Source organism: Vombatus ursinus, unplaced genomic scaffold (assembly GCF_900497805.2).
Source record: "Vombatus ursinus unplaced genomic scaffold, bare-nosed wombat genome assembly UNPS02014779.1, whole genome shotgun sequence".
Taxonomy (NCBI): Eukaryota; Metazoa; Chordata; class Mammalia; order Diprotodontia; family Vombatidae; genus Vombatus; species Vombatus ursinus.
Window position 1 is genome coordinate 42,627,366 of NW_020954557.1, and position 13,469 is coordinate 42,640,834.

General features: G+C 33.4%; 1 protein-coding gene across 1 annotated transcript in view; it reads left to right on the top strand.

Annotated features, from left to right (window-relative positions):
- Positions 1-12,908, top strand: part of SP3 (Sp3 transcription factor) — a 42,262-nt gene extending 29,354 nt beyond the window's left edge. Inside the window, exons 5-7 of the mRNA XM_027865849.1 lie at positions 6,187-6,379; positions 8,134-8,330; positions 11,148-12,908. Of these exons, the coding sequence (XP_027721650.1) occupies positions 6,187-6,379; positions 8,134-8,330; positions 11,148-11,464 (707 nt within the window). The 3' untranslated portion in view covers positions 11,465-12,908. The remainder of the gene's footprint in view (positions 1-6,186; positions 6,380-8,133; positions 8,331-11,147) is intronic.
- Positions 12,909-13,469: the final 561 nt, after the last annotated feature.

The window sequence follows — 13,469 nt, forward strand, 5'->3', positions numbered from 1 at the left end:
GTGACTTTGACAAGTCTTCCTTAAACTAACTCTGGTACTCTGGCTCAAAACTGAATGAAAGAACACTAAATCTAACTGTCCTGACACAATAAATGAAATCCCCTAACTTTACCTAGGTGTAGTGAAAGTCAAGTTAGCATTCTGTATGAATGAGTATTTCTATATTTACCACTTCAGCTGTGTGATAGCTTACATTTAAATTTTACCAAGCTCTTTCTTCATATTGACCTCCTGAAGTAGATTATATCATTACCCCCATTTCACAAATGAGTGTGACAGATATAGAAATGTATTGTGTGGTAGAAAGTACAAAACTTAAAAATGAAACAACATATAAATGATCATGTACCTGTTTAGATTTTTTATTTTCTTATGAGATATGTAGTCATAAGATGAGTCATTTTGTCAACAAATAAATCAGAACATATTCATCCATGTAAGTTTTCCCTCTCAAAGTATTTATTGTGCCTTCATGTGGGAGGGTTAAAAATAATATGACGATTGGGGTGGGGCGGGGGGCATAGTATGGATAAATTTGAGTGGAGAAGAGAACCTTGATTGTGGAAGAATTCTGTTTTGCCAGAGTTCTTCATAAATCTTGTTTTCTAGCTGGCACGATAGTACTGTTGGCTAAGAGCAACCAGGAACTCCCAGTTTATTGTGTTGTTTTAATTTGGGAGAAATCTACTTTTTTACTTGCTTGAGATAGTCTGTTTACTTTCATCTAGTGCCTTAAAATTTTTGGGTGAAAGGACACAGGCTTCTGAAGATGGTGTTGTCACATCAAGAAGAGAGGTAATGTCTCGCCTGTAAATTTATAGACCAGCCACTGTTTTTGGCAAAGTCCAGTGGTTCTCAACCATTTCCCCCATGAATTGGTTCATTTTGCAATTGAAGGATTGAAACTAAGGACTTATGTGAGTTATGTGAAAGGTTAAATAGGGAAGACTAGTGACATTAATGTTACTGGAAATTAGGAAGAATACTAGAAATTATAATATAGTGGATAAGCCCATCATACCCAGCCTGAAACTGGAACATAACTTTTAAGCTTTGGCCAGCTGACAGTTTGGGAAACACTATTTTGCCCTTTAGGATTATTTCTTAAGATTTGGTCATGTATAGTTTATTTTCATGTAGACACTATTTTACCATATCTTTCTTAAATGGCAGAATAACAAGAGCAAATGAAGCAGAATAGACAGGAGGAAAAAGTATGGTCTCAGTAGCAAATTATGAACTTCTTTATAGGTTAAGAAAAAAATTAAGTTATCTTGAAAAACAGGCACTCCTCACCATGGCCCTTCCTCAGCACCTGGGGTAAGTAGACTTAAAGTACACAGTTCAGAAACAAAACTTTAAAAAAAAAAATGAAAGTTATAAAATAGAAATGATCCAAATGCAGATGAATTTTGAGTGGAAAGGGGAATTACTTGAATTGATTTTTATTATAGATTTCTGTGGTAGTAAGTTAATTGGTAAAGAACTAAAGTTTCAGTTTTTGCTGAAGAATTTAATTCCTTCCCAGACCAGTGGAGACAAACTATTAGGAAATAGCTATATTAATAGGAAATTTAGAGCTATCATCTTAAATTAGAAATGACAAACTTTAGGTATTATAAAAATATTCATAGGAAGTCCTAATTGAAACAAAAATCATTTACTTACAAAATGAGAATATTAGAGATTTTTTAAATATTGTGTCTAATTCTGTTTGTTTCATGACAGGTGAAACCTGTTAAATGGAAAATATAAATAAAATAAACTTTGACTCAAATGAAGCAAATTCATCAGCATTCTAAAAAAAACTTGAAAGCAGGGAAAATTAGACTTTGACAAGAACAACAAAATCCTAGTGATATGCTATTGATAACAGAGAATGTCTCATTTTATCCAAAGTACCTTAATTCATATTTATCTAGTATTATCCAAATTAAATATGAATGCTCGATTTAGTTAATAAATCAGTTAATTATAGTATACTATTAGCTTTCTTGATATGTTAGTAATAAGAAGATACCGAACTTTTATTTTAGTGGCATACTAATCTTTTTAATAGTAAAGGCATGGTTTGAATTACTACTGACTTGTGGACTTCTTTTGCCTACGAACAAGATTGCATAAAGCTTCTCCTGAGCAATCAGGCTTATCCTAAGGATAAGAACTTTGGCAGTTATGTGTCTTTTCCATACCCACTTCCTTTCTTTGCTCTCAGGATTTATACATTGAACATGCCCTCCATTTTCAAACTTTTTTTCTCATTATGTGACCCATCTGAAAACAACAAAACTCATATTGATACCTAGTATTGATAGTGGGTAGTTTGTGAATGTTAAAAATTACATGCATGCATTCCTCTTTTATTCTTTGTCTTCTTTCCCTCTGTTTTCCAAATCTGCATTTCAGAAAGGTTTCATTTTTCTGTCCTCTCATCTCCCATTTTTTCCCTTTCAACATTCCATTTGTAAACTCTTGACCCTAATCATGGATCCAAAAGTAATAAACTTGTATTAAGGAAAAGGAAAGTCTTAAATTCTGAGATGAAATTAGATAGAACATCTAGGGAGCTTTTGAAAGTGCCCAGAAATATAGATAATCTACCCAAGTTTCCATCTGCCTACTCATAATTAAATCTTTTTTTCTTGAGCTCAAGTACTTAGCATTAAGTGTCCACTGTATGTCCCGCACTATGCCAGGTGCCAGGGACACAGACAAAAAGCAAAATAGTTCTTGCCTTTGAAGAGCTTTCAAGTTTTTTTTTTTTTGGTGGTGTTTGGGGGCCTGCAGAAGTCAAAGCTAGGGAGGGATAATGCTCCATATACACAAAAATAATTAAACACAAGGTAGTTAAAGGAAGATAACACTATTAACAACCAGAAAGATCTGGGAAGACCTCTCAGACCAGGTGGCACCTGGGCTGATCTTTGAAAGAAGACAAAAGATTCTGAAAGACACAGGGATGAGGAAGGAGTATATCCCAGACATGGGGATCAGTACGTTAATATAATCCTTATTTTTTGTTTTCTTTTTTGTTTAGTGTTAGCAATGGTATTATTGACCATGTGTTTGATTGCGGAATGTTTCAGCTACATTGGCTTTTATGGATTACATGGGAAATGCAAGAATCCTTCACTACTTTGCTTCTGTTGGGAAAAATCATTCCAGGGCCCAAACAACTGACATGAAATAATAATATATTTCTACTTTTGGAATACACAGGGGAAAGCTAAAGTGTGGGAATTGAAGAGATGCAGCTCTAGTTATAAAGATAAGTAGACAGTTTTTAGTCAGATACCCAAATTTTGAGAGAGATTCTTTATGAATAGTAATATATTTTGTGAAAGTCGTGTTGTTAAAGGAAATAGAAAATTGAAGCTGTGATTGAACTTCATGTCATCCAATATGTACTCAATTGTTTCTTTACCTTCTTTCTTTTCTCGCCTTTGTCTTATCCCTTATTCATTTACCGTAACTGATGTAAAAATAATGAGAAAAGGAAAGTAATAAAAATTATGTAAAACAGCAAAATGAATACTTGAAAAAATCATTTGACAAAATTATTTTCTTTATACATCTACGTTTTATAGTCTTTTTTAAATAAGGCCTTTTCAGTTTTTTGATGGTAGTGAATGACTTTTTTGTTTAAATTTAGTATGATGCCATGTATGCAGTTACTTAGAGTTTTTTTGATTTTGGATAATAAAACATAAAGGTTGTACTCTGTAAGGTAAAAGTAAATAATGAACACAATCTTCTTTTACACTACCTCTGTCAAAGTTGCTTCCATATTTGACTATCACACAAGGTAATTTTTCAAACCCTCATATCCAGCTTGTGGGTAGTGTACCTGCAAGAAGCAGGAAAGTATGGGTTTATCTTTTAAAGCCCGAGGTTTAAAAAGCTTATTTTAACTATGCTAATTCTTCTTGGAAAGATGAGAGGGAGACAAACAACTGTTTACATTATTTTGTATCTAACGGTAAGAATGAAGAGAGATCCAAAAGAATCCTTTAGAAATTGGTCTTTGAGTTAATTAATACATAGTTCAACTTTAGTTTATCTTGCTTGTGATATCTTGTCCTGTAAAGCATTTCAAAGTGACAATATTTTCTGATTTAGACCTGTAATTCTTTTCTTTCGTAAGTTGTATTAATGCTTTTTAAAAATATCACTATCATTTCTTAGTATTAATTGAGCTAGCTGGTAGAGACTACTTTTCCTCTTCGTGTAACTAAGAAAAACATTTAAGCAAAACATACCACTGCTTCAGTGGGTCTGATAGGCAACATTTCCTCCAGCCCTCCAACTGAGGGAAGAGGAGAATATGTTTCATCATTTTGTCTTTTAGGACCCAGATTGGTCATTAAGTTAAATCTGAGTTGAGCTTTCTTAACATTGTTCTCGCTTGTATAAAGTTATTGTGCATGATATTCTTAGGATTTTGTTTTTTTTCATTGTTTCAGTTCATACAAACCATCCCATGTTTATCTGAATTCCTTATATTCATTATTTCTTAAGGGAGAATAATATTGCGGTACATTGATATACCATAATCTGTTCCCATTTCCAAATCCATGGGTACTCACTTTGTTTCCAGTTTTATTGTTACCACAAAAAGTGCTGTAATGAATGTATCTGTATATGAGACCTTTGTTTATTTCTTTTCTCTTCTTGGAGTTCTGACAGTGGGATCACTTGGTTAAAGAGTATGAAGAATTTAGGAATTTATATTACTCTAAGTTGTTTTCTTTTCTTTTCTTTTTTTTCACACAGCTAGTACACGTCAAGTGTTTGGTCTGAGGTCGAATTTGAACTCAGGTCCTCCTAACTTCAGGGCCGGTGCTCTATCCACTGTGCCACCTTGCTGCCCCTCTAAGTTGTTTTCTAAAACAAACCAATTCAGTTTTCACCAACAGTATGTTTACTACTGGGCTTGACTTCCCACAACCAACATCAGCTAACGATTTTTTAAAACATTTCCCAATTTGTTAGATGTGAGGTGAAACCTTAGGAGTTGTTTTAATTTGCATTTCTTTTTAGTGATTTGGGGCATTTTTTTCCATGTGGTTGTTGATAGTTTACATTTCTTCTTTTGACAATTACCAGTTCATATACTTTGACCATTCATACATACTATAGTTATATTTTTTCTGTGGTAATGTGGTGTTTAATAAATACGTAAATAATATAGGTTAATTTCTAAAGCCAAGCAAGTTTATTTTTTAAGAAAATTATGAATAAGTTTAAAACTTTTTTGTTTTTACATCATCTATCTTTCCTACTGTATCCTCTCCTCCATTCTCTTATCTCCCCCTTCACCAAGTTATCCCTTTTAAAAAAGGAAAAAAATGTTATGCAAAACTAACATTATATATAGGGGAACATATGGTCCCTTACCTGCAAAGAAGCAGGGAGGAGGTTTTTTCCCTCATATCTCTTCTTTGGGGGCAAGCATAAAATAAAAATAGAATTATAAGATAAATCAATTATATGAAATTAATATTTATCAAGATATTTAAAAAATTAAATGAATAGATCCCAGATTAAGAGCCTCTACTTTACGGGTTTTTTTTTTTGCAGTGCTTTTTTTTACTGCTTCTAGCCCCATTACCTACTGCAGTGGTTTCCCCATTTCCTAAATCTACCAACTTAGAATAAGTAGCACACAGTTTGGTACTCAATTAATTGAGCAAATTTTTGCTTGCCACTTAAATTGTAAGGCCCTTGATGATAGGGACTGTGTCTTAAAATTTTGTGGCTTCTTCCCATGTGAAAATGCTATTTACATCATAATTGATAGATTTTTACACTTACATTTACAATTAGCACCCATTAAAATTTGAAACTTTCCTTATTTCCCTGTAGCACTTAGAAATAGGAGGTTTTAGAAGAGAAGTTAATGCATTAGAATTTGACTTAGATTTATTTGTATTAGCTGTTTAAACCATCTGTTTGAAAGTTCGTGGGTAGGCCAAGCTAATATCAGTTGCTCATATCACTTGAAAGTTATAATAAGGTAGATTTTTATAGCTAGATAAGGACTTCAGGGTCAATGGCTATATATTCTAAAAACTGTTATTTTTTATTACATATAGTGTTTTTGCTAATATAGATACAGCAATTGGCATGCTATCCTACTTTCTGTGGAATGAAATACTTCTGATTCCCATTTATTCTTTTCTTCAGATATTAGGATCAAGGAAGAAGAGCCTGATCCAGAAGAGTGGCAGCTCAGTGGTGATTCTACATTGAATACCAGTGATTTAACACATTTGAGAGTACAGGTGGTAGATGAAGAAGGGGACCAATCGCATCAAGAAAGAAAAAGACTTCGACGTGTAGCCTGCACCTGTCCTAACTGTAAAGAAGGTGGTGGGAGGTATGCAGGTGTAAAAATCCCCATACTAACATATATAGAAAAATGTTTTTTAAAAAATGAGAAATTTTTATAAATGTCTCATCTACATTTGCAAAGCTCAAATATTAATTCACGTTTTGTTTAAAAAAGACAAATGTAGATGATTTTTAATGACTAGTCATCCAGATACTTGAGGTGTTTTTTTGTTTTTTTAAACCCTTCCTGAATTATCTTTTAAGTATTTAATAACTCCACTGTCATTTATTATGTCAGAAACTTAATGTTTCTTTTAAACATTTTGACTGTAGCCAATTCAAAGACGTTGTGTAAATTGATGCTATTATTAAGTCCTATATCAAAAACTGGCTCGTATGTAAAGAGAAATTTTTTTTTCAAGATTTGGTCATTGTTTAGGCCATGATTGGCTCAGAGTGAATGTAAATAGCAGTTTCTATTTTGGCCAGAAACCCTGATGGTCTTCCTCCCCAGATTGATTTTTTTTGGCTAGGTAAAAGAGGCCATTCTGTGCCTCATTTTTTACCTAGCCTTACACACTGATTGGACATGGCTTCAGTCATACTGAGACCTGGGAAAGACATTAGCTTAGAAAGGCCAAGGTCTCCCATTGTATCCAGGGCCATTTCCAGTTGTCCTGATCTACATTTTGCCTTTGGGACCAGATGGCTCTGGAGGAGAAAGTGAGACTGGTAACTTTGCACAACCCTCCCTCACTTAAATCCAATTCACTTGCGTGTCATGGTTTCACCTCCCTGATGTCATGGTCCTCTTTGAGGAAGAAGGAGAACAGCAACAATGATAGTTCTGTGCTCTTCTCTGTTCAGACCACCTCTGTAGTATAGTGTGTCAGTGCTGGGCACTGTATTTTAGAAAAGATACAGACAAGTTGGAGCATGCCAGAAAATAATGAGGATGGTGAAAAGACTGAAGAACATGCCATATATGAGGATTGGTTGAAGGAACTGGGTAGGATGCGTAGCCTGAAAAGATAAGGGTCATCTGTGTGTTGGACATGATTACGGTCTTTTGAAGTATCAGAAGGATTATTGTGTGGTAGAGGGTTTAGATTAGATTTTTTTTTTGCCTGACTATAGAAAGGCAAAACTAGCAGCTTAGATGGAAGTTGCAGATATACATTTAGGAGAAACTTAATAGCAAATTAAGTCCACGTTTCTTGCCCATTCCAAGCATACCTCCAATTCAGAGTAAGTATGTTCTGAACATGGGCACGTAATTCAATAATTATGTTTTCAGGTAACTAATTACTCATTAGACAATCTTATGGTCTATAAAAATTAAACAAAAGCTTTGTAGGCTGAAAATGACCTGTATAAAAAATTGTTAAAAGTCACAATGACTCCAATAGCTACTAACTTAATTGTGCTATTATAGACAAAAGACCTGAATTTAAAAGTATTCAAATTAATTTGAAATTAAACTTATGTTGAAAAATCATTTATAATCTTTTAAAAAATTCTAAGTAACCTTTAAAAACCAATGGAAGGTATCTTGAATTTTTTAGATGGTAGTCATATTTATTATTGAGTATAATTTTTATTCCTATATTTTATATGATGAAATTGGATTTTTTTTAAATGTGGAATTGATGAAATGCCAATTTCTGATTTATTTCATAGCTTTCAGTTTTGCAGGAAATTGAACATGATAATTGTTAATAAATCTCATTAGGCCTTGTTTTGAATTTTTGTCTATAACTACGTACATGTGTGTGTTTTATCTTTTTTTTTTTCCTTTAGAGGTGCCAATCTTGGGAAAAAGAAACAACATATTTGTCACATACCAGGATGTGGTAAAGTTTATGGGAAGACATCACACTTAAGAGCTCACCTTCGTTGGCATTCTGGGGAACGTCCTTTTATTTGTAACTGGATGTTCTGTGGGAAAAGATTTACTCGAAGCGATGAGTTACAACGACACAGAAGAACACATACAGGTTACTAACATTTATTTTTAATGAATTAAAATATAGAGTATAAGTCTACTTAATCTACTTATCTTTAAGAATTGTGGTCTTTTAAAAGGCAATAAACGTAAATTTTTTTTTGTTTCTGATGGAACTTAAGTGTAAGCTAGTGATAATAAAATATATTATTTAATATATAACATAATAGTAAAACATATATATTTTCAGTGGCACCAGTTTAAAAGACTTCCATTGAATTGATTATTGAACACTAAATAGTAAAGAATTTTACTAATTTTATTTATACTTATTCGTTTATGGTTAGGATCTGTTAAAATCGTTGAAAAATTAGTCCCATTCTTTTGCTGATATCATCGTTCCTTCTGTTAGCTCTCACAATTAGTTTTCTTCATTTACTCATGATACTCTTTACTGAATAGAAAATGTTCACCTTTTTTGTTTACCTTCCATGTCTTCGTCATGCTGGATAAGTCATGGGTAACATATCCATTTTATTGATGGTAGGAAGGGAAGAGACAAAAATTACACAGTGGTACTCAGTGATTAGTACTAAGATTTTACTGCCTTGGTCTCAGCAATTTTTCTATCGTTATGTTATGCATGATGATAAAACTGACCTAGGGCTTCCCAACTTACTGCTACTAAGGTAAAAGAATTTTTATTTTTTCATTTGCCAGTGACTTAACTAAATGCTTGCAGTTTACTTGTGCTAGGGAACAGTGTGGTCATAAGAAAAAAATAGGATACTGTTCTCACTTTCATAGCTTACAGTTACCATTAGTTTAAGGATTAGGGATTTATCTGTTAGTAGTGAGTATGAAAAAGCATGAACAGTACTTGCTGTAAAGTTTTGATAGTAGTTAGAGTGGTATGGGCACACATGAAACAATAGTGAAATAGGGAAGACAGCAGTCAGTTGAGTGCTTCAGGAATGGGAATTATTTAGATATATGGGAAAGAGAAATCAGATTGTTTTGTGTGAAGGGGAGCATACATGAGCCAAGACCAGAAGTGGGAATGAACCCATGGGACCATAAGAGACTGGTCTCAATAAAACACTGAGTCTCTGGGGAAGTGGTAGGATCAGAATGGTGAAATCGAATTATGGACAGACTTGAAAGTTAGGTAGAAGAATCCTAATCTAAATTGTAGGGCTGGTTATTTTCTCTCACTGTGCTGCTACTTCAAAACAAAACCCATCTAAGATAGCATTAAGATTTTTTTTTGGAAAGGTACTAACAAAGTGCTGTATTTAAGGAAGTTTCATCTGGCATTAATTTTTAGAATGAATGAGAGGAAAACTTAAAATTTTTGTAGTAATAGCTGTTGGAATAAAGTTGGGATATAAGGTGATAAAATTCTACATTAAAAGGTGATTAATAATGTTTAGAAGGGACATGTTTTTCCATAGAAAAAGAAACAGGATTTGATGACTTGACTGGATTCTCTTTAGGCCCTTTGCAACTCTCTTAAGCCTTTTGTCTTTGTTTATACTATACCAAGCCAGTGAATTTTTCACATGACACAGGCTCAGTTATCTAGTTGTGTACAGAAATATGCTTTGTGAAGAAAATACAAATCCCATACTGGTAGACAAGTTACAAGTTCACAGTCTTGCTACTATTACCTTGACCCATGTGTTGGGATCCTAAAAGTTGAAGTCTGGATACTGCTCAGGCTAGCCAACTCTCCTGTAGATCTTTGTTGTTCTTCCTTTTAGTGCCCAGTAAAGCTCCAGTTCAAAACTTTTTTCCGTAATTACCTGAACTTTGACTTAGTAGTTTTTTCCTTCTCTGGAGTTGCCAGGCACTTCCTTATTGGGTTTCACTTTCTCTTTTCTGCTTGGCAGAAAAGAAAGAGGGAGCCAGTGGCACAGATGACAGAGTGTTCACTCTGGGGTCGGGAAGACTTGGGTTCGTATCTAGCCTCAGACACTTACTTGCTGTGTCACCCTGGGCAAGTCGTTTAACCTTTGTCTGCCTCAGTTTCCTTTAACTGCAAAATGGGAATGGTAATAATAACAGCACCTACCCCACAATTTTGTTTTGAGAATCATATATTAGGCCAGTGCCTAATATATGACACATAGTAATTGCTATATAAATGCTTATTCCCTTTCCTCCACCCAGCCCCCAGCAAATATTTGTCACAGTTTCTTGGCAGTCCAGCACCTTGTGGTGTTACTCTTTTCAAAGTTCTCTGTGAATACATTTCATATTCCTCCTTTGTGAACTTGGTTTTCTTAAAAACCTCATATTTAAAAAAATCCCTCTGAGGTTTTCACTTAGTTCACTTACTAAATTTTATTATGTCATGTTACTTCTTAGAAGTTGACCAAATCCTGTAATTACATTTAATGTACACCTTGACTTCAGATATAAGTACACTTAAAATTTAAGAATATAGAACATAGTAAAACATGTTTTTACAGTATAATTGTTCATAAATATAAAATTTCAGAAGCATCTCAGAGGTAGCCAAAAAAACACTTGGATTCAAATCCTATTCTAACAACACTCATTTTATCATCAAGAAGCAAGATTGTGAAGGGTCATCTGGCAATAGGATTCACAACTCTGGAGCCTAAAGCAAATTATTACTTTCCTTTAGATCTGCTTGAGGGAGGAGATAGCATTCCATTGGCACAATAGATTTGCTTATTGCATGAGAAGTTTCTAGTAATAGCCTGTTTATTTGAATAAGGGATATTTACCCTAGGCTTACTTTCTTTCACAGAATGATTAACAGAAAATAGTATTAATTTCATTCATCTTAGTTTGCATTAAGACAATGTTTTCAGAGAAATAACTTTTTTTTTTCCGGCAGGTGAAAAGAAGTTTGTTTGTCCAGAATGTTCAAAACGCTTTATGAGAAGTGACCACCTTGCCAAACACATTAAAACACATCAGAATAAAAAAGGTATTCACTCTAGTAGTACAGTGCTGGCATCAGTAGAAGCTTCACGAGATGATACTTTGATTACTGCAGGAGGAACGACACTTATCCTTGCAAATATTCAACAAGGTTCTGTTTCAGGGATAGGAACTGTTAATACTTCTGCCACCAGCAATCAAGATATCCTTACCAACACTGAAATACCTTTACAGCTTGTCACAGTTTCTGGAAATGAGACAATGGAGTAAATATTACACAAATACTTATTCATTGTGGTTATTTTTATACAGTAGTGAGAAGAATATTGTTCCTAAGTTCTTAGATATCTTTTTATTGATGTGCAAAAATTTTTGGATTGACAGTAACTTGGTTATACATGACACTGAAATGCCTTACTTTGTATGATATTCCATAGTATATTAAAATGGTAAAATTGCATGGGTTTTGTAGGTACTTTTGGAATCTAGAAGAGATGAAATTTTACCAAGTTATATAAAGAGAAAAATGAATTTAACAATGGGAATGGTAGTCTAACCAAATGCATCAATCCTGTGTGGTTTAGTGTAAAAATGAGAACATGTTGGTATTTATCTATTGTAAGATAAAGAAGTTGGTGGATGAAAGAAATCATGTTATGATAAAAGAAATTTTGTAATTTTCTTGATGACTGGAATTTTTATTATGCATAACTGACAAATCAAGTTTCCAAGCAAATGTTACCTAGTGTAGGCTTTACTTAGCTCATCAATTTGTCATTTTGAAGCTAATTATTTTAATTAGGTTAACTATGTACAATATTTTAAGCATTACTCTTGTAAGATTTTGAAAACTACATTTTAACATGGAACTCTAGGGATAGTCACCTTTTAAATCCTGTTGAAAAGCCATGTTTAAGATTTAATTTGCCAAAATGACGTCTTGTTAATATTATTCTTTCAATAACGAAGTTGGGCAATATAACCAATGTTTAAAAAAACCTTAAAATGTATAGGTTGAGGCATTTGGGTGGTAAGAACAATGTTGTGAATTATCCCTTTTCTTGAACATTGGAGGACCAAAAAATAAGGTGTATTGCGTCTTAGCAGTGATTTTTTTTTTTTAAATCAAATCTTGTTTCCAAAAACCATCTGTCTGCCAGGGCCTTAAAAGCCATCATGTAAGTTACCAGTAAAGTATAACATATGCAAACATAACAGAAAATCACTTCCAGAGTGACAATACTCCAACCACATGGATATTAGTCATAGAAAGCTAGAGGTTTTTTGAGGTTTTTTTTTTTTAAGATTTTTTTTTTTTGGCTAGGTAGTCAGTCTGCACTTAAAATATCAATCATTTTCCTTTTTTTTTTTTTTTTTTGCTTTTTCCCTTAAAATTTATATGTATCCAGTACACTTAACTGAAAAACATATATGTTTTTTTATTACGCTGTATTTTCTTTTTATAATTATTGTTTATATTTTCAATTATAGAAAAAATGTACAAAATAAAGTTACATTGCTGGTCTGTAAGCGCTATACCATTTTCCTAAAATGTACACCAATAACTGCAGCAGTTCACCTATTTACAAAAATTTGAAATTCTGTTCATTTGTTATTCTGAAGACCACCTCAGATTTAAAGGCTACCTTATTGTACGTTTAAAGTGTATTATAACAGTGTGGTAGTTAATAAAACACTATTTTTTTTCTTTTGAGTTGCTGTATTCCTATGCCTTTAAAGTACTGCAGTGGTAAGATTGTGAAAATTTTGTGGCTTTGGTTTTCTTTCAACATAGTTTATAATGAGTTCGTAGTTTATAATGAACTCATTTATTTTTAGATTCCAGATAGACTGTAATAGATGCTGAGATTATTATGTTGGAAGTGTATTTATTTGGGAAATCTGTAGAGGCATTTTCTAGACATTTGACAATTTGTTTTTGCTTGCTAGTAGTTTTTTCACAATGGGCAGATAAGTTGGGTTTGTTTGTGTGTTGAAGAAGTGGGGGGAGGTCTGCCAGCCCACCCACCAGCCCTGCACCAGGTTGATCAATGCCAATTTGTAACCTTTACTGCTGTGATCTCTGTTACTAGGTTAAGGGAGCACAAGCACCTTGAGAGTTCACTGACAATCATGAATTTGTGTGAAGGTCCAATAAAAAGGTAATAATGCCTTTAACACCTACCTCACAGGGTTGTTGTGAGGGTCCAATGAGCTGATGTATGTAAAGCATTTTGCAAACCTTAAAGCACTATATAAAAGACAACTATTTCTA